Consider the following 23,697-nt stretch of genomic DNA (forward strand, 5'->3'; position numbering starts at 1 on the left):
GCTCTCAGTTCATGAGTCAGTGCCTATCCCAGTGTTCAGTAAGGATTCCCTTCCTGGCATTTTTTTTTTAGCTTTTTTTTTTTTTCTAGGACAGGGTCTAGCTGTGTAGTTCAGGCTGGCCTCAAACTCACTGTGTATCTCAGGCTGGCCTCAAACTTGTGGCAATCCTCCTGCCTCAGCCTCCCAAGTGCTGGTATTCCAGGCATGTGCCATCACCCTAGGCTTCCTGGCTGTATTTTAAACTCTTAGGCAGGCACAGAGGATTGTTGTCAGGTAATTCACAGTCCAACCTGGAGAGCTGAGTTACCTATATGTCTGGGGGAAGGGGAGCAGGAGGGGTGTGTATGGGTCTTATTTGGGAAGTTGGTCCTTCTAGGAAGGAGGTGTAAATGTGGCAAGTGGAGCTCATGTGTGTTGAGCCAGGAGGAACAATGAGAGGGGTGACGGGGTCCCCGAGATCAGCCTAGTGAGTACAGGGAAGGGTTTGGGCCCAGCAGGTGCTGGACACAGAGCAGCAGGCAAAAACACTAGGAAGTCCCCTTTGTAGCATGACTCTCAGCACCACTTGAGGGGGGCTCCTTTATGGTGTGTGTTTGGGGGCTTTTTCATGATTCCCAGGGTTCTCTGTGCACGTTTCCCTCTGTAGCTCATCCGTCCCTGCGTTGGAGCCGGCCACCAAGTCCTTTGGCCTGGCTGCTGCTGGTGGCTGAGCCGGGGATGGCAGCGTATGCTGGTGGCGTGCTCACCCGCTCCCGTCCTGCCCTGCGAAGCGTTCGTGCCTCCTTGCACCCTGCTGCAGGGAGGAAGTGGTCTCGCCACAGCTGGGGTGACTGTTTGAGCAAAGTTCCCCTCTGCTGCCATCCTGCCTGCAGATGGGCCCCTGGGTGCCAGCCTTGCCCCTCTCCTTCCCCTCGGGCCCCAGGTCTGAGAATATGTGAGCCCTTTGGGGAAAAGGAGCCTAAGTGCTTGACAAGCCTCAGGCCCCTGACTCCAAAGGCCAGAGCAAGCGGTAGGCATGCCGGTGTGCGGGGACATCCCCTGCCCACGTGCCGTCTTCCCTCGCCTTCGCTCAGCCAGTGCCTCAACATTCAGCCACCACACGTAATTCAGACTGAGCATCGCGGGCCTTTAACAAGCGTTTTCCTTCGTGGGTGTGGGGGCCTGGGCACCAAGCCTGTTTTCCAAACTGGCGACCGGGACCAGTTGTTCAGTCTATGGTTTGACAACAATAGCAAACATTTGAAACGGGGGCCATGATGGAAAATCTGAGGTTCCCTGGTCAGTGTAGGGCTGGAGATGGTGGCCTTAGCCACCTGCAGCTGGAGTTCTCAGTGCTGGCCAGCGGACCACCCTCAGAGCCTTTCCCTGCCTTGCTCTTTGGCCAGAGTCCTAAGGGCTGAGTCCCCGCTGAACCGGAGCACGTCACAGAGTCCCCGGGCGGGCGCTACGCTGGGCCCCCACACGGGTGCGATGGCTCCAGAGCCAGCCCTGTCTGCGTGAGGAGCGTGCTCGGGTGCCAAGAACGCTGGGGGCACAGCATGGCCAGCGCTTCACTGCCTCTGCTCACGGGGTCTAGGTGGGAATTTAGCTGGTCTGGAGGCTGAGAGATGTTTTCTGCTCCTTCTGGCCGCATCCTTTTGCTGCTCCTCACCATAGCAGGCGGATTTTTTGGAGGCTGTCCTGTGCCCCATGCCCAGGGATCCTGCTGCACGTTGCTCAGGGACCTCAGAATCCCAGGCTGCCTCAGCGCAACTGTGTCCAGTGTTGTGCAATCCAAGCATCCTCGGTACAGCTGGCCGCTGCCCCTCGAGGGTAGGAAGCAGCCCACTTCTGCCTCGGCTGCTGCCCCAGGGCCACGGGTGACCGAAGTGTGTCATGGTGCGTGAGGCCCCTTGACAAAAAGGACTCGCGTCGTCCTGCTCCAGCTCTGCTTTGCCTCCCAGGGGTCATCTTGAATGCCCACTCGAGTGCCGCCCTGCTGCCGTGACCCTTACCGTGGCTACTTCTTTAAGGGGTGGGCTTTCCTTCACTGTGACTTTTTGTGCCCTGAGGAGATCTTGATCCCAACTTCTGTGGCAGGGAGGGTTTTGGCCTACTGGGGCACTGGAAATATGGGGGCGTGGTGCCCACCCGATGTGCCTGGTCCAGTGCAAGTGGGTAAAGCCCACACCTGTGAACACACCTGCCTTAGCGACACTCAGAGGCACATGGGAACGGCTTCAAATACAGGACATCCTGCCAGGTCAGGATTTGGAGGCTGCGCTAACAAATCACCTCAGACTTAGTAGTTTTAACAGCAGATGTTTAATCTCTCACAGCTCCGGAGACCAGAAGGCCAGTTCAGTCTGAGCAGGCTGGGAGGTCAAGGTGCCGGCCAGGTCACGTGTTCCCGGCATGCTCTGGGGAGAGTCTGTGCTCTGCCTGTTCCAGCTTCCAGGGCTGCCTGCCCTCCCTGGCTCATAGCCCACATGGTCACTCAGCCTCCCTGGTCACCTCTCCTCTTTCTCTCTGTGTCTGTGTGACCCCTCTGTGCCTCTTTTACAAGGACACTTGGAATGGCAAATGTCCTTTAGGGCCCACTCAGATAATCCCAGAACCATCCTCCTATCTCAAGATCCTTAGCTAAATCATATTTGCAAACACTTTGCCATATAAGGTAACGTTTATGGGTTTTTGATATCTTTGGAGGCTCCCCCCCCCATTTGTTTATTCAGGGGAATTCAACAGATGGTTGAAGGATTAGGAAAAAAATAATGATCTTATATGTTCACTCTACAATACACCAGTTACACTTGGTTTTGCTTATAACCTTTTGATATTTTGTCCTATGGGTATATCTCATTTTATAACTAGAAGAATAATATTATTGCCTGTAGGGGTTGGGAAGCGTCAGAGACCGCTTGCAAAATCCTGAAAAGCACAGAATAGGAAAGAAAAACCACCGCCCTGCTATGGATTGCTTTTAACCTGTCACACTTATGACCTCCTCTATTGCTACTTGGTCTCTGCCGCACCCTCCTACCACCTCAGGGTCCTCACACACCCGGCTGCCCCACTTTCCACTTGCTGCCACCTTACGTCAGATGCCCGCGGCCCCCACTCCCTCTCCATCCTGCCCCTATTCGCATGCTACCCGTTCACCAGAGACTTCCCTGGCAGTTTAAACTGTGTCCCCCTGCCCAGGAGTGCTGTCCCCTTTGCTCCAGCACACGTTAGTATTTCACCGGTGGCCCTGTACCCAGTGTGAGCTGTAGGGATGTTTGTGGTTTTGAGCATTATTGGGCCTCCCACATCTGGAGCGGGACCTGGCACACTGTATACATCTAGCAACTGTTTATGAAGTGTCCGAGTGACGTACACCCCGAGCCCATCTGCACAGAGGGGACATGGAGCAGAGGAACACCCAGCCCAAGGAGACAAGTCAGGACGGCTCCCCAAGGACAAGGCCAGGGTGGCCCTAGGGTCAGTCATCCTGCACGGAGAGACCAGGCCTAAAGGATGGGGTCCAAAAAGGAGATGGAGATGGCTTTGCCCTGGCAAGACAGAAAGCCCCTGAGATAGGGGGAGGATGCTGACACCCAGGGCCTGGGGTGGGTGCTAAGACGAAGCGATGGCCTGAGACGCGCATCTACTGAGTGGCCAGCGTTGTTGCTACGCAGAGAGGGGTGGGTAACTGCACTGGGCGAGGAGATGATCCCAGCTGCGCTGATTTCCACACCCTTTCTGAATTCCTGTGTAGACGCATGTCTCCTCCCTCCGCGTGTCCCAGAAGACAGGGAGCTGAAGAGTGAAGAGATGCTAGTTAGTGGTGGGTAGCAGTCCAAGTGAGAGCTCAGTACCTTCCCAGGGGGCAGGGAACGGCATCACCACCTTCACTGTTGTCGTCTCTGTTCTGTGGCCTCTTCCGGGCATGTGCCACTTTTCTGGGGATGACAGGCTTTGTGTGAGACTCAAGGATTTGACTATTGAGCTAGTAACCTGCAGGTGTGGCTTGGTGCCCTGGAAAGGGAGGGTGCTCTGGGTCCCCAGGGTCCAGGTGGCTGCAGGGGAGATGGGCCTCTTCCTCCCTCAGCTGCACATTCAGGCACCCTTGCTGAGGCTCTGACACCCTGGCTTTGGGAGACACGGCATCCCAGGGCTTCAGGGGGCATGCCTGCACTAACGCAGGGGTGAGTCTCCAGCAACAAGGAGGAACTTAGGCCAGGGTTGTCTCACCTTGGCCATGTCACAAAGCCCTGCTCAGTGGGCAGCTGGGAGCAGCGAGAGCCAGGGACTTGATCCCCAGTGGCCGCTCTGGCGCAGCTGTCATGGCACATAGCCACCACTGTCACAGTCCCCCTCGTACTGCCCCACCAAGCTCCTCTTGCAGCTGTTGGTAGTGAGTAGTTGTGTCCCCCCCTCATCCGCCCCTGTTTGCAGCATCCTCTTGGGGGAGGTCAGCAGATCTCTTGGAGGAGCTGGTTCCCAGGCCCTCGGGTTTTTGGCAGCCTGTGCACAGAAGTTAGAGGGGAACTGGTCCCCTTGGGGCGCTTCTCTCGGCCCCTCCCTTGGAATGGAGGCAGGGATGTTAGTGCCGGGAGGGATCTGGGCCTCTTTGACCTCGTGCTGTGAGCCAGCGGCTTCCTCCCTCGGTGGGAGCTTGGGAAGTGGTTCTGCAACTCCCCTCTCTCCATCTTGGCACGTGTCTGTGCGGCAGCGGAAGGAGGATGGCAGAGCAAGAGTCCTTCCTGGGGAGGGGCACGGCAGGCCAGGCCCAGGGGAAGCAGGAGCAGTAAGCCCCAGCGAGGTCAGAAGTCAGGGCTGGCTTCAGAAGTCTGCCGCCTTCCTCTCTGAACATGTCTCTTTCCTGGGCATTCAGGAGGACTTTGAGGTCCCCATGTCATTCTGTGTGCAGAAAGCACAGGGCACGAGCCTGGAAGCTCTGAGCAGTAAGGAGCCTTTTCTTCACTGGGAGACATGCAGAGGGGGGCTGTGTTGACCTTTTTCCTGTTTTACCAAGTGAAACCTTCCAGGAGTCATATCTGTTCGCTTGTTTTCCTTAGGCTCCCAGGACCCAGGCCTGTGCTAGGCACAGACAATAAAGAACGCCGAGGTTGCCAAGCCCATGCTCTTTTGGAGCTGGTTAGGAGAGGAGGTGGGGCTTATCTCCCTCGTCGGGAGCACCTGGAGTAATGCAGGGTCCGATACCCGTACGCAGGTCAGCACGGAGAAGAGAGGAGTGGATCCATTGGGCCACCACAAGGTCATAAACCAGGAGAGGCCATGCAGGTGGCTCTGCTTGGAAGGAAAAGCAGGCTGGGTGTGTTCAGGAAGAGGATGCGCAGACGCAAGGAGGAAACCGTGTCTATTTCCTGGGCCTGCCTGCAAGAGCTGTCTGTGTGCTTTTCCTTTTTTTGGAGAGGGGCGGTGGGGCTAAAAGACAGAGTCTCCCTATGTCGTTGAGTTTGGACTTAAGGTCACTCTACGGCTCAGCTTGGCCTTGAACTCATGGCACTTCTCCTGCCTCAGCCTCCTGAGTGCTGGAGTTACAATTGTGCATCACCACACCTGGCTAATGTCACTGTTTTCCCCCGACAGACGCCCCTGTCCTGGCAAGAGCTAGAAGGTGAGCGGGCCAGCTCCTGCACACACAAGCGCTCAGCATCCTGGGGCAGCACAGACCACCGGAAAGAGGTACCTGCCCACTTGGACTCCGTGGCCAGGGTGGCCGTCTGTTCTCCAACCCCTACTCCACACCAGGCCCCTGCTCCAGAGGGCGATCGACTCGCACCTTCCCGGCCCTTCCTGTGCAGATGGCTGCTCTTAGGAGCCCAGAGCCCCTGTGAGGGATGGCCAGGCCACAGCCAGGCACAGGACTAGAGCTTCTGTTGTGCAGCTTGAAGGCTGGATCAGGATAAGTGGTTTGGTGGCCGGGAGAAGCCAGGAAATGAGTCCCTGGGAGTAGGAGCCCCCAGCCTCACTGACTACTTAATTGTTCACCAGCCTTATTTTCAAAGAAGGGGACGCACGCTTTGTCCTCACTCTCCTTTGGCCCCAGGAGGGCGGCAGGCGTTGAGGTTGAGTAGAGAAGGCCATCGGCTGGGGTTCCAGGGCTCCCAAGCCAGCTCCTCTGGTGGTCATGTGGCAGCTTCTAAGAGGGTCAGGCCAAGACTCCTCCTCATCCCCATCCCAAAAGGAAGTTGCTCCTGTGCTTCTCATTGCTGAGAAGAGTAAGAAAATGTGGAGTAGTATCCCAGCACTTGGGAGGCTGAGGCAGGGGGATCGTTGTGACTTCAAGACCAGCCTGGGCTACAAAGTGAGCTCAAGGTCAGTCTGAACTGCATAGCGAGACCCTGTCTCAAAAAGACAAAAAAAAAAAAAAAAAAAGAAAGAAAATATGGAGTAGTTACATGCAAGTTTACAAGGACATTTTAAAAAATACTTAAGGGGCTGGGGATTTAGCTCAGCGGCACAGCACCTGCCTGGCAAGCGCAAGGTCGTGAGTTTGATTCCCGGTACCGGAAAAAAGCCAAAAAAATAAAAATAAAAATAAAAAATAAAAAAACACTTAAAATCTTCCATGATCAGAGTGGGCAAATTATTCACACTCAGGGTAGGGTTCATGGAATGAATCGTGGCAACGGTCAGCTGAGAAGCACTTTCTAAACCAGGCATGGTGGTGCAAGTCTAATCCCAGCACCCACGAGGCTGAGTAGGGGGATCACTGCCAGTTTAAGGCCCACCTAAGCTACACAGTGAATTCAAGCCTGAACTCCACGGTGAGACCTTGTGTCAAAAAAACAAAACAAAAAGACGGGCGTGGTGGCACACATCTATAATCCCAGCACTTGGGAGACCAAAGCAGCAGGAAAGCCATGAGTTTAAGGCTAGCCAAGGCTTCATAGCAAGTTCAAGGCCAGTCTGAACTACATAGGGAGACTGTCTCAAAAAGAGAAAAACAAAACAAAGAAAAGCATGTTCTTCAGGGCTGTGGTCAGAAGTTTTCTGGCTATAGGCGGCCGATCTACTCCCCGGATTCCCTGTAAGCTCGGCTTTATATAGCTCTGTTCCCATGAGCACTCGTCAGGGGAGGTCAGGAAGGTCCAGAATTGTAACTGTGACAGGGAGGGCATTCGGAATCGTCACCGGATGTGGGCACCTACACAGTAGGGTCTTCCTTCTAGAGAGCTGATGCTTACACAGTGTAGTCAGCTTTAAGTGGGGGAGGGACACGTGTCCACCCTTCATGGCCTCAGGCCTTTGGGTGGTTCGTTGGGTGCTTTGAGGCTGGAACTGCAGTGGGCATTCAGAAACACCGTGACGCTGCTACTTTGGAGTGGTATCCACAACTTTGCCATCTGTGAAAGACAAAATGACCCCAGAGTTGCATGTTTTGAATTTATTGGAGCCCGATCTGCCTATGGAATGCATGGCAGTCCTGAGAATGCAATAGGTATAATAGGTTGACAAGGTGTCCAGCATATCTGAATAACCCGTCTCGAGGGTTTGAGATGGAAGATTAAATTCCATGTCCCTTTTGTGTCCCCCCGGGGGGCCTGTGGCAGGGCTGCCTCCGGGAGGAGGGACCCAGCACCCTTCTGCGTTGCTTCACGGGCCCCTCCTGTCCTTCTCTCTGGCTGCCAGATCACCAAGTTGAAGCAACAGCTGCAGCGGACGAAGCTGAGCCGCAGCGGGAAAGAGAAGGAGCGGGGCTCCCCACTCCAAGGGGACCACGCGGTGCGGGGGGCGCTGAGGGTGAGTTTTGTCCCCCACTTGTCTCCATGGCGGCCACAGAATTCTGTGGAGCCTGGCAGTTACCGAGCCCCCCCATGGAGCATGCGTTTGTGGCCACGTGTGTGTCTGAGTGGCATCAGAAGGGCTCCTTGCTGTTCTGCACGTGCATCTCCTCCGCCCCAGCACCGTGTGTCTGAGACAGTGACCCAGAACAGCGCTAGACCTCTCGAAGCTCTAAAGTGTGCAGAAAACCCCACTGAGCGGACCATTGCAGTCTGTGGCCGCCCCAGAGCTCCCTGTCCTCGCTTGGTGCTGCCGTGTGGGTGGACATGGCTGCTGTCTCCAGTCAGGATGGATAATGGGGCAGAGCTTGGGGGGCTTCGGGTGATCACTTCACTCACCCCCTCCTCAGGTGTCCCCTCCCACATTCCCTGCGGGGTCCCCGGTCCTGCGACTCAGCCCCTGCCTGCACAGGAGCCTGGAGGGGCTCAACCAAGAGCTGGAGGAGGTGTTCGTGAAGGAGCAAGGAGACGAGGAGCTGCTGAGGGTGAGTGTCCCGGAGGCACGGGTGGCAGTGTCGGGGCGTCATTGCCTAGGCCTCTCGGGCTGTGGCTACATGGGCAGAGGACCATGGGCCGAGCTTGGGGACGGCGGGGGCATGGGGGTGCACCTGGGGAAGGCCTGGGTGGTGAATGGAGAGCAGCGTCCCCAGCCGGGGTGGACAGGCAAGCCACACTGCCAGCCCATGTTCCCGGAGTCCTCGGCACCGTCACCACCTGTGCCACAGCTCATGCCACCCTACGGCCACGCTGCCACGGCCCTCCTGCTGTCTCTACCTGGTGATACGCGTCCATCCTTCGTCCTTCATGTCCAGTTGCCCCCATGTGGCCATCTGCTGCCCCTCTCCCCCCAGGCCGAGTTATGTGCTACCTTCTCTGCAGGCCAGCGAGGGAGCCCATTAGGCAGTACTAATAGAATTCCAGCGCACACACTCCTCAGTTTATGATTTACCTGCTGGTTAATTTTTAATTGGGGCATATGCAGGATTTCATGTACCCCCAAACACATGCACACGGGTATTTCACCTGTGACGGGCACTGGCATGTTGTCCTGACACGATGCATAGCACTGGCAGAGTCCTGGTGCCTTGTTCCAGTACGTCGCCCCAGAGCCCCGCAGACAGAAGGTACCTGCCCTCTGGGGCTCACAGACTGCTCGGGCGACACCACCCCACCACAGGGATGTGAGATTATCGTGATAGCCTGTCTGGGGGGAAAGAACAGGGTGCTACAGGAGAAGCAAGGGGGGCCCCTAGAGGGGAGGCTGGGAGTGAATGTCTTGAGGAGATGGCGTTCAGTGGTCACTGTGAGCTGCAATAGAGCCGAGAAGGAGAGGACAGGGCGTACCCTCAGGGCCACTGCAGAGCGGCAGGCCTGGAAAGTCAGGGCTGAGAGTCTCTCCCCTCCTTCCTCGTCAGATCCTTGAGGTCCCTGATGGGCACCGTGCCCCGGCTCCTCCCCAGAGTGGCAGCTGTGATCATCCCCTCCTCCTGGAGCCAGGCAACCCTGCCAGCTCTCCCTCCATGCTGCTGGCATCCCCCCAGCCCTCTGGCAGGGCCAGCCACGAGGACCACCGGGGTGCCATTGAGGAGCTGGCATCCGTCCCCAATGACAAAGGTAAGGCACAGTGCTGAGGCAGCAGGGCTGACCTGAGCTGTGGAGGCTCTATGGAGACCCAGAGACCCGGCCAAATCACTTACAGACCACCAGAATATCTTTGTGCCTTATCTTCTTTCTGCACACTGTAACAACAATGATAATAATGGTTCCCTTTGAGGCAGGAGGATCGTTGCAAGTTCGAGACCAGCCTGGGCTACAAAGTGAGCTTAAGGCCAGCCTGCACTGCATAGTGAGACCCTATCTCAAAAAGACAAAAAAAAAAGGTCCCTTTCTGTCGCATTCTGGTTTGTAGTTTATAAAGTCTCTGCACCCTTACTTATGCTTCATCTTCACTGGAACCCAAAAGAGCAATATCTTCGGCTTAGTGTTTAGGGCTGAAGTTCAGCCTGCTGTAGTGGGAAGCTGGGGTGTCCCTGTTCACACGTGCCCTCCGCTTACTGCAGCCCCAGGAGGTGGGCAGGTCGAGGGCCTGGGCTTGGGACACAGAGGTAAATAGAGCACGGGCTACCGAGGAATGAATGGCACACAGATAAAGTCAGTGTTTGCAACCTAGGCAAAGTACCTTGGCTGAGGGAAAAGCCAGAGGAGTTCTATCCTCTAAGTGGGGTTGTGTAAAGATTGCCCTTCAGAGCTGGGACGGCAGCGCTGTCTGGATGGAGGGACAGGTTTTAGGACTGCAGCGAGGAGAAGCGGCAGTGTGCGGGCTGGCAGGGTGACAGCAGTGAGGGACAGCAGATAAGGTTTCTGTAGAGCTGCAGTCCTCACCTGCCTCTTGGGGATGCAGGATTGGTGTGAATTTCTTTTCCCATCAGTTCAGCTGTGCATTAGTATTATTAAAGGCGATTGATATTTGTGAGGTTTTTGGAAGGCGCAGTGTAAAACACACCAGCCTTATTAGCATAGCCACTGCTCCTTTGTCGAGTAGCTCCCAGCCTCACGCTGTGCCACCCAGGAAAGCAGAGACTGTCCCTTGTCCCCACCGCACTCAGCCTTGCTCTGTTCGCAGCCTCCTCTCCGGGCCACCCGGCCTCCGTGGAAGACGGCAGCCCGTCTCCAGTCCTCGCCTTTGCCGCCTCCCCTCAGCCCAACCGCAGCTATGTCTTCAAGCGGGAGCCCCCGGAAGGCTGTGAGCGAGTGCGTGCGTTTGAAGAGGCGACGTGAGTACCTGCGATGGGTGGTGTGGGCGAGGGCGGGACCCTGAGGGGGCTGCCCCGTGTGACCCCGCTCCCAGGCCCGTCGTCAGCCTTGGGCGCTCCTCTAGCAGCGGTATCTGCATCAGATGATCAGTATTGCAGTTTTTCCATGATCAAACGTGTTGACATTACCTACTTGGAGCTGTTAAATCTTCGCTTATCATTGTCTCCATAGAAACCCGCTCCCTCCCGCACGCCAGCCACAGGGGCAGCAAGCGCTGGGAAGGAAAGATACCCGAAACCTACGCCCTTTGTTTCTTATATTTTTTCTCACTCCTGGGAAAGGTGTGGGAATTTGCTAGTCCACCCTCAGAGAGGGAGACAGACAGACAGACAGCACACGCACTAGTCCTTCACCGTGCGGTGTAGTAGTTCAGGTGTCATGAACTCCCAGACAGAAACTTCCAGTCTTGCAAGTCAGGACTGTAGTGTATTCTAGAACCTGACTGAGTATTTCAGAAGCCGTTCTTCTGCTGATTCTTATAGTTCCCTCCCAGTGGCAGAGAATCGAGAGCCGGGCGCTCCAGAAGCGTCATCTTCTGGCGTCATCTTCACCAGGGCAGATTTGTACTGGCAGCTGTGGTTTGATGGCAGCCAGGAAGTGGAGTCAGGGTGTGCCAGTGACGCCATAGCTGGCACTAGGTCAGGAGCTGAGGGCACCATTTGTATCTCAGATGAGGAACGCACAGCCTCTGGCTCAGAGTTCCGGAGCGATCTGCCACCAGCAGGAGCTTTGCAACTGTTGGTGCTGCTGCTCAGTGTCCCTTCCGGCCCTGGATCCTCTGAGCGTGGAGGGAAGAGGCCGCCTTGCGTAGCTCGAGCAGGCCTGGGTTCCTGTCCCTCGCTGCCCGCTGCCATGTTATAGCTGAGTGGTCACCACCTGGCCCTGCTGGTAGAAACCAGGCTGTTGCTTGTCCCAGCTCTTCCCCAGACTCCTAATGCCTGCAGCCATCTGCAAGTCTCCTTCCCCGGCTTCCTGCCTCCGCATCCTCCCCGTAGGAGAGGTGCTGATCATCGGTTATTTTCTAAGATGCCCTGGGTTTGCTCTGCTGCAGCTCATGGGGTCTCTTCATTTTACCAGCTTTCCCACTGGAAAGTTCATGTGGATAGTGATTCTTACCACATCCTCCTCTTCTTAGCTGCTGTCCCCTCTTAGGTCACCTGGGTTCCCAGGGAAGGAGTCAAGCTGCTCAGGGCCGTGCTGGTTGCGCTCATGTTCCTCGAGCGGTGCTTGGTCTTCTCTCCTGCCGGTACCCCCCCGCCCCCCGCCATAGAGTGACCTTTCTGCCCGGCAACGCCTTGCTGCTGTGACCCCCCCCTCCCCGCACAGCCCTGGCACGTGGCCTGGCACTGCCCGCCACCTTTCTCACTCTCCGCCAGATTTCTGCCCTTCTCACACCTTGCTTTTCTCTTGGGGGCCTTGGATTATTAGAATTCAGGATTAAAATGGAAATGAACATACTAATCTGTTCAGAGTATATTATTGTTTGTATACGCTGTATGTCCATAAAAAGTGAAAAAAGAGAAAGGGCCAGCATGGTGGCACATGCCCATATCCTGGCACTTGGGAGGCCGAGACAGGAGGGGTGCCATGAGTTCAAGGCCAAGCCTGAACTATGTGATAAGACCAATAAGACCGTGTCTCAAAAAAAAAGTAGTCAGTGGGAGCCCTTGGTGACATGAATGACAGTGCCACCTCCCACTGTCTTCCCACCGGAAGCCGCCCTGCCAGCAGCTGCCTGGCCTTCCAGCCCTGACCAGCTGCTCTTCATCACAAGGATTTTACCCAGGGACTCGAGCACCAACCTCCCGCTTCCACTTCCCCCAGCTGCCCAGAAGGGCAGGGTTGGTTGTTCCCACATTCGAGGTGAGACAGCCATGGCGAGGACCGAGGCCACAGGGCGAGTTAGGAGCTGGCTCCTCCAGAGGCCTGAGTACTTTGCTCATGGTCCTTGCTACGCTTTATTCCTTCGCCTTGCAAATGTGTTCATGACTTAGATTCCCGAGGCCCATAGATTTAACAGGAGACATTTTTGCCCCTAAGGAGACATCTGGCAGTGTCAAGAGACAGCAAGGGTACGGTACTGCTGGCACCCAATGGGCAGAGGCCAGGGATGCCCCTAAACATCCTGCAACGTGCAGAACGGTGCATCCGTGCTCTCACCCGTGACAGAGAATTAGCTGATGTACACTGTCCACGGGGCTAAGCTGCGCTTCCACCTTAGGCCAGAGTCCTACAAAGTCACCGTGCCTGGCTCTGCCCTGAAATGAAACACCATCATTCCCTGATGAAATCTTTGCATTGAAAAGGTCCCTGGCAGGGGATGTAGCTCAGTGGCACAGAGCCTACCTGGCAAGCGCAAGGTCCTGTGTTTGAAAAGAAAAGGTCCCTCGTCCCTGGTCACTGGTCTCTTCTGGAATCACCCTGTTGGAAGTTACCCTTATTTCAAGCTGAAGGTATTTCCTGTTGCTTAGCCATATTTAAAACAATAGAAGCGCAATATGGTGGCGCAGGCCTATAATTCCATCACTCAGGGAAGCTGAGGCAGGAGGAATTGAAAGTTCAAGCCCAGCCTGGGCCACTTAGTGACTTAGCAACTGTCTCAAGAAAATAAAAAGAGGCCGGGGGTGTAGCTCAGTGTGAAGGTGCTGGGTTCAGTCTCAACACCAGAAACAAAACACAGTGGAGACCCCAGGGGTCTGAAGACTGTACCCTTTCACGTTTTGGCCAAGTTACCGCGCTGTTTGGCCAGAGACCCAGCTCCCCTGGCGCCTTGCTGTGGCGATGTCTCTCACCCTTACTCACTGGCTGTTTCTCTGTGTACGTGTGGGTCTGTGTCTCTCTCCATCCTCCAGGTCCCCAGGTCCTGACCTGGCCTTCCTGACTTCCTGTCCTGACAAGAACAAAGTCCATTTCAACCCGACCGGCTCGGCCTTCTGCCCCGTCAGCTTGATGAAGCCCCTCTTCCCCAGCATGGGCTTCATCTTCCGGAACTGCCCCTCCAGCCCAGGCTCTCCCCTGCCCCCCGCCAGCCCCAGGGCCCCACCTCGGAAGGATCCAGAGGCCTCCAAGGCCTCCCCACTGCCATTTGAGCCATGGCAGCGCACCCCACCATCAGAAGAGTCCGTGCTTTTCCAGAGCTCCCTGGTGGTCTGAGGGGACACCCCCCCCCCACTTTACCATGGAGACCAGTGCCTTGGTGGCAGGCCACTCTAGCTTCCCGAGCTGAGGGATGGAGAACCCCCTCCCTCTAGGCCTTCGAGCACTTTCATTAATTGTGTCAAAGCCCTGGGTCCTCTTTCTGATGGACACCAGCCCGTGTGAACGTGAGGGGACCTGCCTTCTTCACTCGCGGCTGGTGGCTCACAACTCGCACCCGTGTCCCCGCCCCTTCCCTCTCTTGGTAGACACTCAGCCAGAAGACCTTGAGTCCCCCGTCCCCCACCCCAGGGTGTGAGTCTGCACGACTTCTAGGAAGCTCTCGTCATTGTCCTGGAGGAAGCTGGTGACAGATTTCCTTCCCCGTCCACCTCCAGGGACAACAGAAGAGCAGACCAGAAGACACAAACCCCGTCCCCACGCCTCCCGCTTTGGAGGCGCTGACCAAAGCGGCCCTAGACGGCCAGGACACTTGACCCATTCAGCTGCTGACAGAGGGGGCAACCAAGCATTTTCCCAAGTGGCATTTTCATCTCATGTTCACCCTGACTAAAGATTGTCTTAAGCAGCGGCCCGACCCCAGGTGGGTGGTGAGGAGAGGAAGAGCTGGCATTCCTCTCGGTGGCAAGTGGTGGCTGTGCCCTCTCCACTGCCCTCGGGCTGGGTTGGATTAGAAAAATGCCTATTTTTCTTGTATCAATGTAGAAACTCTATTTTCTCCCAAAGACACTATTTTTGCAGCTGTTTGAAGTTTGTATATTTTCCGTACTGCAGAGCTTACAGAAAACTGAAGAATGTTAATGTTCGAGTTTTCTTATCTTGTGTTTAGAGGTTGTTTTTTTGCAGATCTTGGTGTTAACAGACCAAATAAATAAATAAGTATTCCCAGCAGCTTGAGGTCCTGTTAAATACCTAGGGTGGGAGGAGCGGGGTGGAGGGGAAGGATAGTATATTGATCACTTCCCCCTGTCTTCAAGGGAAAGAGGCCTTATTTCACACATAATTACGCTGGTCTGGGTGCTGGATGGATGGACACCATGCTGACACTTTATCCCCAAGACCCATAAACACACCTAGGAAAGGTCTGTCCAGAATGGAAAGTGTGCTGTGTCCTGGAGGAGTCATTGAGGAAGTCCCCCATTCTTCCGTGAGTCTGGCCTCGAGCTCACTTTATAGCCCAAGCTGGACTCAAACTTGCAACGATCCTCCTGCCTCAGCCTCCCAAGTGCTGGGATCACAGGCGGTACCACCATGCCCAGCTCACCCCCACATTCTGTAGTGCTTTGGAATTTACAAAACATTCTCACAAAAGATTATTATCCTTGCTGTATTAGGGGAAAGCTGACCACGGCAGGGGCAGTCATAACAGGTACAGGTGTATTTGTGTCATGAGACCTCAGGACAGATCCCTTGGCCAGGCTGTCCCAACTACCATTTATTGGCTTGATAAAGCACTAGATGCCACCTTAGGTGCTTTCCATAAAATGTCATTAAATTATGACAACCATTTAATGAGAGAGATGTGGTAAATCTCACTGTATTAATGAGGGAAGGTCAAAAATAGACTGAATAACTTTCCCCAAAAAACATACAAAGTCGAGGAAAGGATCATTTGAATCTATTGCCCATACTTCTAACCATAGCGCTCTCCTGCTTGTCACATTCCTGTTAATTTCACAGGAGGAAACTTGATTCAGAGGTCAAGTAAATTGTTTGTGGTCCCAGCTGGTAAAAAAGCAGATCCGGGACCAGAATCCGGGTCTGTTACCAGCCACTGTTTGGTTCCTTGAAGGTGCCAGCTGATTCAGTAAAGTAAGCCACAGGACAGAGCAGCAAATGTGTGGGGCGTTCCTCCTCCTCCCATCGGAAAGGGAACAGGGCTGGGGACAGACCCTATCTCCTCTTGCCCTTCCCTCCCCCTGAATGTCTGGCTTGCCCCCAAAGCCTTAGTGAGTCAGGCTCCCAGCGGTGGGTGTGGTGCTGCCCAGTGCTTCCTTCCTTCGCCTCAGGCTGTGCCAGTGGAGCAGGATGCTGGAAGAGCAGCCGCGAGTCCCACGGCGCCTGCGCCTGCGAACTGGGCCCGTTATTAAGGTGGGGAGAGATGCTGGAGGTCCGGGTTTTCAGATGGCCGGGCATGGTGGAGCATGCCTGTAATTGCGGCACTCAGGAGGCTGAGGCAGGAGGATCATTGCAAGTTCAAGACCAGCCTGGGCTACAAAGTGAGCTCAAGGCCAGCCTGAACTGCATAGCCAGACCCTGTCTCAAGAACTGGGCCCATTATTAAGGTGGGGAGAGATACTGGAGGTCAGGGTTTTCAGCTGGTAATGAAAAGACCTGGTGTCAGTCTAACCCCGACAGTTCCTCCCAGGTGGAGACCCAACACTTGGATTAATAGGGGGCTCTCAAAAGGGAAAAGCACCCCAGGGTTACAGGGTGCACCCAAAGGGTTTGCTTCATTGTTGGTGAACTGGAAGTCCTTACAATAAATTCATTTAAATAAGCTTGCATTTCCCACTCCAGGATGTGAGGAAATAAGATCAGAGTTGAGAAACAGTAATGACCAGTAATACCTTAAATTTGCACAGCACACTTTACAGTTTATAAAACACTCTGACAAACCTCAGCTCATCTAATCAGAGCAGTGAAGGGGCGATGGGGGAGGGAGGCTGTTACTATTAACTATTAGCTTACAGACTGGGAAAACTAGGGCTCAGAATTTAGGCGACACATATAGGTCTGCAAATTTCTTTAAGTGACGAGGGTCCTGACCTAGCAGAAGCTTACTGCACCTCTTTTGGGAGCATAATGATGATGTGACGGGGTGGAGTTATGATGCTGGGAAGCGCTAGAGGGCGCTAGGGTGCCATTAAGAATTTCTTGGAGTTAGGACCCAGCAAAAGCCTAGCGGCCGACCGGTGTAAAGACAATTTGATTTGCCCGGCAAGCTGCACCTCCTCCTGTCTGCCCCGCATTTTAATCTTGGCACAGCGCATCCAATCAGTGACATCCACATCCTTATACGTCATCACTCCACGTCCAAGAATCGCCTAAGCCACCCCACCGAGCCCTGGGTCGTAGTCGTCCTTAGAGTTGCCTGATCGGAAAAATCTCGAAGCGGAGGTCCCAACCTCAAAACAGCTGCCGCTCCTGGCCACCAGGAATGGAGCCAAGGCCCCACAGCCAGTCTTCTTTCCTAGAAAATGGTTTCTGGGTTTTGAGGCGTTTTCCTGTTGGCAAGCCTGAGCTGGCAGTTCGGGAGGTGGCTCCTGGGCCCTACTGAGCGGCGGTCGCATGCAGCTCCTATGAGGCCCCTGCCGCCGGTCGGCGATGTCCGCCTGGAGCTGTCCCCGCCGCCGCCGCTCCCGCTGCAGGCTGTGAGCGGGTCTGCAGTCGGCTCGTCTGGGCGTCTCATGGCCTCTAGCAAATCCCTGGTGCCCGACCGGCTGCGCCTGCCGCTCTGCTTCCTGGGTGTCTTTGTCTGTTATTTCTACTATGGGATCCTGCAGGAAAAAATGTGAGTGGACTCCCGAGGGGGCAGGCAGGCATTGCCCCGCCCGGCCCCTCTGCCAGGCTCGGTTCTCAGGACTCGTCGCTCGCCCCGGGCTTTCCTGTGGTCCTCCCCCGCGGGTCTCTGGCGCTACCGGTGTCCCTCTATCTAATCTACGTCCTCGGCTGAACCTTCCCTATAATTAAAAAACGCCAGCGTTGCCCTTTGTGGTGTCGAGACCTGGTTATTTTTCTTCCTTTAGCTGTTTTTACCTTTGGTGGTTCCAGGATTCTGGGACTCCTACCCCAAACAGGTGTCCGTGACCTGAGCCAGCCCCGCTTTGGAACTTCCAGATGCTCGTGGACATTCTTCCACCCTTGGGCTTTCTGCCCCGCTCAGATACCTTCTCCTGCAGGGGTACTTTATCCAGTTCTCCGTGTTTCCTCTAGCTCTGTCCTTTACGAATATTCTTTTCGAGACAACGATATTAGCTTAGGATGTCAGTTCCTAGGTCCAATGAAATCAGCCCATTTTGTGAATGAGCCCAGTTATCCTTACCAATTCTCTGTACACCCGGAAGGGCAAGGTAATTGCGAAGTTTTCGGTAGCTCTGGGGATACTAGATAACAGTAAGTGAAATATACTATCCTCCTCTCTCTTTCATTGTAGAACAAGAGGAAAATATGGGGAGGCAGCCAAACAGGAGACGTTCACTTTTGCCTTAACTTTGGTCTTCATCCAGTGTGTGATCAATGCAGTGTTTGCCAAGATCTGTGAGTACCTAGATAGTAATTTGCTGGGAGGTGCCCCCCCCCCCCATATTCTGGGCGTAAGGCATCGATTCAATCTTCAGTCAGTCAACTGATGAGGTCTTAAGTTTCCCGACCTCCACCCCCTTTCTGTCTAAACTATAAAACTAATGACTTTGAAGTGAGATTAAAATGTTATTTTCTTAAAGCAGACCAACTTTTGAGTCAGAAGTGTGCAGAGAATGATCTTCTCTGGTCCAAATTCCCATTGAGAATGCTTAAAACATTTTTCCCTTTGTCTCTTTGACTTTGTGCATCAGCTTCAAACATGTTTTGAGCTTCCTTTGTTCCCTGGAGACTAGCCGCAGGGATAAATCATCCCTTGTCCCTGGACGAGACTTCCACCTGTCTCTGCATGTGATCTTGTGGTAGGCTTAGGTGGAATTGGAGAACTGAATAATTTTCAGAGATTTCTCAGTCTAAGAAGACAGAAATAGCTCATGTCGTACTTGACGGACAAGTTCCTCTCATACAGCTTCAGCTTTTGCTTAGTGGTCCATCCTAGCCCCACCAGGTTTCTCTTGTATGTTTTTTGTCTTCTCCTAGTGATCCAGTTTTTTGACACTGCCAGGGTGGACCGTACTCGGAGCTGGCTCTATGCTGCCTGTTCTGTCTCCTATCTGGGTGCCATGGTCTCCAGCAACTCAGCACTACAGTTTGTCAACTACCCGACTCAGGTGAAACCTCAGGGTGGGACAAGGGTTGGCTCAGAAATGGCTTGAAAAGGACCGAGGGGCTTTCCCTCCTGTCTGTGACTTAAATAAATAAAAAGGAACGATGCTAGGAGAGTACGTTTGAGAGGCTGGGCTTCAGTGGTTGGTTGGGCAGTGACGGGGCTGCTTCGGAGGCCAAGGTCCCTCGTATAAGCCTTATACTTGCTCAGCTTAACGAGGCACCTAGCACAGTTCCTGGCACATCACAGATGCTCAGAAATCATTTGCTGAATTTAATTTCAGGTCCTTGGTAAATCCTGCAAGCCGATCCCAGGTAAGCAGAAGAAGAGGATGTCCATCTTCTGTCCTCACCTTTCCTGGAGTAAGCTCTGTCCCTCCGCTAGAACTCTGTGTCCCTCTGGGTTTCACCATCCCGTTATAACTCTCCCCAGGAACTTGGCTGTAGCCCTTCCCCCCCGCCCATCCCATCGTCTGTCATTTGTGCTACTTCCTGTGCTGTACACAGCCGGGTAGTTTTCTGCGGGAGCTAGAGACGCAGTCTGCTGCACATGGGCAGTAATTGTGGGTGTTCCTTGTGTCTGCACAGTCATCACAAGCTCTGAGTTCTATTTTGGTGACCAATTTTTGCTTTCAGCCTCTTTCTGCACCCTTGCCTTGTTTCTTCCTGGACCTTCCACCTTTGTTCCCTACTCTTTCCCTGTCTTATACTCCACTCAGCCCTGTTGCTGTCATTATATGGTGCCGGCCTGCCACTTCTCCTCTTATCTGCTGTAGACCTTCCTTCTCAGACATGCTTTTTCCCCCGAGTCTTTTCTTGGCTCCTGGGAGGAGGGTGCTGGGGTCATTGATGCCTGTGCATACCTGAGTATTCCACACTTTTTCCTGCCCCCTGTAGTCATGCTGCTTGGGGTGACCCTCCTGAAGAAGAAGTACCCCCTGGCCAAGTACCTGTGTGTGCTGCTAATTGTGGCTGGAGTGGCCCTGTTCATGTACAAACCTAAGAAAGTGGTTGGGATGGAAGAACACACGGTCGGCTACGGAGAGCTGCTCCTGGTATGCGACCCTGCTGGGGAACGCCGCGTTGTCGGGCACATTTAACAAAGGATGGCCCCAGCCGGGCAGGCAGAAGGCCGGTTACATGTCTCAAGGGTGATTGTGTGCTCCTTGTCTCCGTTTCTGGTCTTGGCTAAGGTCCTGGTGAGAAGCCTGAAATATTTAGCTACAGCTCAGCTCTCCTGAGGAAGAGATCACTCAGCCCTGGGTGCAGTTCCTGTTGTGACATCTCTGTGAGCTGGAAAGAAGGAGTACAGTGGCACTCCCAGTGGCCTTCCAAGGGGCGTGGGAGCCAGCGGCGAAGACACTGCCATCCGAGCCATTGCTTATGCATTAGGCGCGGTTCCAAGTGTTCTGCATGTTAATTGATTAATTTTTACAACAATCTCTTAACACAAGCGGTATTATCTCCATTTTACAGGTAGAGAAACTGAGGCCAGAGAGGTGAAGTCACTTGCATCGTCACGTCCTATTTAAGTGGGAAAGTCAGGATTCTGGTCCAGGCAGTCTGCCACAGATTCCAGTCTGTGCACACCGTACACTTTCCTCCAAGCTAGAAGTAACCTTGGCAGCTCTCACGGGAGGAAGTAGATGGCTCGCCGCAGCCTATTTTAGCCCCTGACACCAGCTCAAAAGCAGTAGTGAGGAAGCGCTTAGCTTCCAGCTCTGCTATCCTTACAGTGTCATCATGGCATTCAGCGAGCCTGTCAGTCTGGTGCCTGGAGAGGGACAGCTAGCGTGGTCTCTCCCCACTCTCCATCTGGGACCAGAGGGCAGCTGTGTGAGGGCTCTGTCTTCAGGCAGTGGATTTTTGAGGAGCTGAGGGTGAGAATCTTGTGTCCTGGTTTAGGGAGGGGCCCTGGCGGCCACCTCATCGCAGGCTGCTTCCTTTCCTTTCCAGCTGTTGTCTCTGACCCTGGATGGACTGACAGGCGTTTCCCAGGACCACATGCGGGCACATTACCAAACAGGCTCCAACCACATGATGTTGAACATCAACCTTTGGTCCACGTTGCTCCTGGGAGCTGGTAAGCAGCAGCTATGCTGTTCTCCCTCGAATCACCAGGGGGCAGACTGCTCCTGTGCGGTTGACCCCCTAGCTCAGCTGCCAGTGCTGACCTTGCACAGGCCAAGGCTCTCACTTGGTTCTGTGCCCTTCTGTCCAAGCCCTGAGAAACCTTCCTGGACAGACGTGCATGGCGCAGGGGCTGCCTGCTGCCTGTTAAACAAAAGTGGGGGACCTGTGCCCACTGTTGGGGAGGTACACGTAGTAAAAGGCATGGGGTGTCTGAGACTTCCCTCACAGCAGGAAAATGAGACATTGATATAGTGCTTGGAGGAAACAGACTTAGGTGTATGCTGAATACGGCTCAAATGTGAACGTATTTTCTCTGAAGTTGGTGTTTCCTAACTCAACTCTGGGCACATGCAGGAAATTTTTGTGTGCAATACGCTGGGATTAAAGGAGGGTGCTGCTGGTGGCCGAGGTGACTAGCGCCAGGAGCTTCCTTGAGCCAGAGATGTGTGGATGGCTATCTCCACAACATCAAAGGGTCTCTGCTTTCAATCCCTTTGGTAGAAGTAACTCATTAATCTCAAAGCCTTTCTTGCAAAATCAAGTCTTTAGTCTCTCAGATCAGAAAAAAAAAAAAAAAAAAAAACAGGCTTGGTGGTGCAAGTCTCTAATGCCAGCACTCTGGGAGGATGAGCCAGGAGGATCGCAAGTTCTATCCTTGCCTGAACTTGTGACTTAGTGAGACCCTGGCTCAAACAGTAAGAAGTCTGGGGATGTGGCTCAGTGTGAAGACTCGGGGTTCAATTCCCAGTACTCCCCCAAAAACATATGTGTATATATAGACACGTCCACATGCACGCACGCACTTTTGAGAAAGGTGCATGATGGGACAGTACTCACACACACACACTTTTCCGTCCCAGCCTCCTTTGCAGCACTGTAGCGGGCCGTGGACAGGAGCATGCGCTGCCTCACCTCTGGCCACCAGCAAAAGGTGCACCGTTCCCCTTTTGACATTGCCTTTTAGGAATCCTGTTCACTGGGGAGCTCTGGGAGTTCTTGAGCTTCGCCGAAAGGTACCCAGCCATCATCTATAACATACTGCTTTTCGGCCTGACCAGCGCCCTGGGCCAGGTGAGTTCTTGAGTGGGGACAGCGTGGCCTTCCTGCCATGGCAGGATCAGGCAGGAGGTCTGGCACTGTGGACCTCAGGGTGGTGCCAGGAGTCATCCTCACACACCCCCGCCTTACTTCCAGAGCTTCATCTTCATGACAGTTGTATATTTTGGTCCCCTGACCTGCTCCATCATCACCACAACTCGCAAGTTCTTCACGATCTTGGCTTCTGTGATCCTCTTCGCCAACCCCATCAGCCCCATGCAGTGGGTGGGCACCGTGCTTGTGTTCCTGGGTAAGTAGCACCCAGTGCTGGCATCTTGGGGCCACCTGGAGGGACAGTGACAGGTTGATAGTTAGTAACTATTTTAGGGAAAACCTGGCAGCAAAGGAAGTGGCCAGGCGTCGCGGCACATGCCCACATCCCAGCGGCGGGATGCTGCGGCAGGGAGACCGTCTGGGTTGCATAGTGAGTTCAAGGCCAGTCCAAACTGTAGTGAGACTCTGTCCCAAAAACAACAGAAAAGAGCAAAGGAACCGTTATTCTAATGCAGCCTTCCCAATACACTGTTCTCATTAGTGGCTTCCTTCCCGACCCCGAGCAGAGCAGAATTATTATGCTTACTCCCTACCTACTCAAGATGCTCTGGCTGAGCAGAGAGAAGCAGCTTAGAAGGTCTTCTTGTGTATGTGGTGCTGAGGACCAAACCCAGTGGTGCCTGCCACTGAGCTACACCCCCAGCCCTTTTCACTTTTTATTTAGAGACAAAGTCTTGCTACATTGCCTACAGTGGCGTGGAACTTGGAATCCTCTTGTCTCAGCTTCCCATATCTGTACCACTGTTCCCGGCAGCTTAGAACTCTTGACTATTTTAAGTTTCTTTTGATCTTACTGTATATTTTATCTATAACGTCAGTCAGTATCTTGATGATTTTTTTTTTTTTTCATTTGATGCCATTCTTTTGTCTCTGAGGAAAAAAGTTTTCTTTTTCTTTTTTTTTTTTGAGCAGGATCTTGCTCTGTAGTCCAGGCTGGCCTTGAACTCACCATGTAGCCCAGGATGGCCTTGAACTTGTGGCAGTCCTCCTGCTTCAGCCTCCCAAGTGCTGGGATTGTAGGCGCACACCATCACACCCAGCTCTGAGATAATTACAAAAAGACACTGTCCAAAATTTATGTAAAGCCCCAGTTTTGAAGAACCAAACTGGACTGTCCAGGCACTGGTGGATTTCACATGTCCCGGGAAAGCTAAGCCCGTTTCCTCCTTTCTATAGGTCTCGGTCTTGATGCCAAGTTTGGGAAAGGCGCTAAGAAGACATCTCACTAGGAAGAGAGAAACTACCTCCACTCCAGAAAGCTTAGGTTGATGTCTCTGGCAGCGCCAGCTCCTGGGAAAATGGACTCAGTAGTGATACAGGGCTGGGTCCCATTCTTCTTCTTCTTTTTTTTTTTTAAGTCAAAGGAAGCAAAATCACATATTCTAAATAAAAAAAAAAAAGAAAAACCAACGCTTGGATTATAACAAGACGCATGGGCAGTCTCTGTTCTCAGCGCTTAGAGCACCATGTAGTGCAAATACAGAGGCAGGGGAAGCGGGCTCAGTCTCCGACCCCACGCTCTCCTGTGTGCCAAGCACGGCCAGGGTGGTGAGTCCCCAGGAGGCTTCGCGTGACAGCGGCGCGCAGAGCCATCGTGCGGTGGTGGCAGCGGCTCGGTTCCGGGGGCGAGGCTCCGAATGTGCTGAGACAGGTGGTGGCTGCTAGAGCCAGAGGGTGTAGGAATCGCTTCTCTTAAAAC

At 53.9% G+C, this 23,697-nt stretch overlaps 2 protein-coding genes across 6 annotated transcripts in view; both read left to right on the top strand.

The window, feature by feature from the left end:
* Fam117a (family with sequence similarity 117, member A) overlaps positions 1–14,636 on the top strand; it is a 43,307-nt gene extending 28,671 nt beyond the window's left edge. For 4 of the 5 annotated variants that reach the window (XM_005394189.2, XM_005394192.2, XM_005394190.2 and 1 more), the window contains 6 exons: positions 5,578–5,673; positions 7,624–7,734; positions 8,126–8,260; positions 9,191–9,389; positions 10,399–10,549; positions 13,442–14,636. In XM_005394189.2, coding sequence (XP_005394246.1) covers positions 5,578–5,673; positions 7,624–7,734; positions 8,126–8,260; positions 9,191–9,389; positions 10,399–10,549; positions 13,442–13,742 — 993 coding nt within the window. In that variant the 3' untranslated portion in view covers positions 13,743–14,636. The remainder of the gene's footprint in view (positions 1–5,577; positions 5,674–7,623; positions 7,735–8,125; positions 8,261–9,190; positions 9,390–10,398; positions 10,550–13,441) is intronic. The other variant, XM_005394191.2, reaches the window with a different exon arrangement.
* Positions 14,637–17,019: 2,383 nt separating this feature from the next.
* Slc35b1 (solute carrier family 35, member B1) lies at positions 17,020–23,398 on the top strand. The gene is made up of 9 exons (XM_005394207.2): positions 17,020–17,259; positions 17,902–18,005; positions 18,588–18,718; positions 18,998–19,028; positions 19,611–19,768; positions 20,670–20,796; positions 21,811–21,917; positions 22,041–22,194; positions 23,175–23,398. Exons 1-9 carry the CDS (start codon positions 17,048–17,050, stop codon positions 23,225–23,227), a joined length of 1,077 nt encoding a protein of 358 aa, XP_005394264.1. The 5' UTR covers positions 17,020–17,047; the 3' UTR covers positions 23,228–23,398.
* Positions 23,399–23,697: the final 299 nt, after the last annotated feature.

The sequence above is a fragment of the Chinchilla lanigera genome, unplaced genomic scaffold (assembly GCF_000276665.1).
Source record: "Chinchilla lanigera isolate Chin_1 unplaced genomic scaffold, ChiLan1.0 scaffold00050, whole genome shotgun sequence".
NCBI classification, from domain to species: domain Eukaryota; kingdom Metazoa; phylum Chordata; class Mammalia; order Rodentia; family Chinchillidae; genus Chinchilla; species Chinchilla lanigera.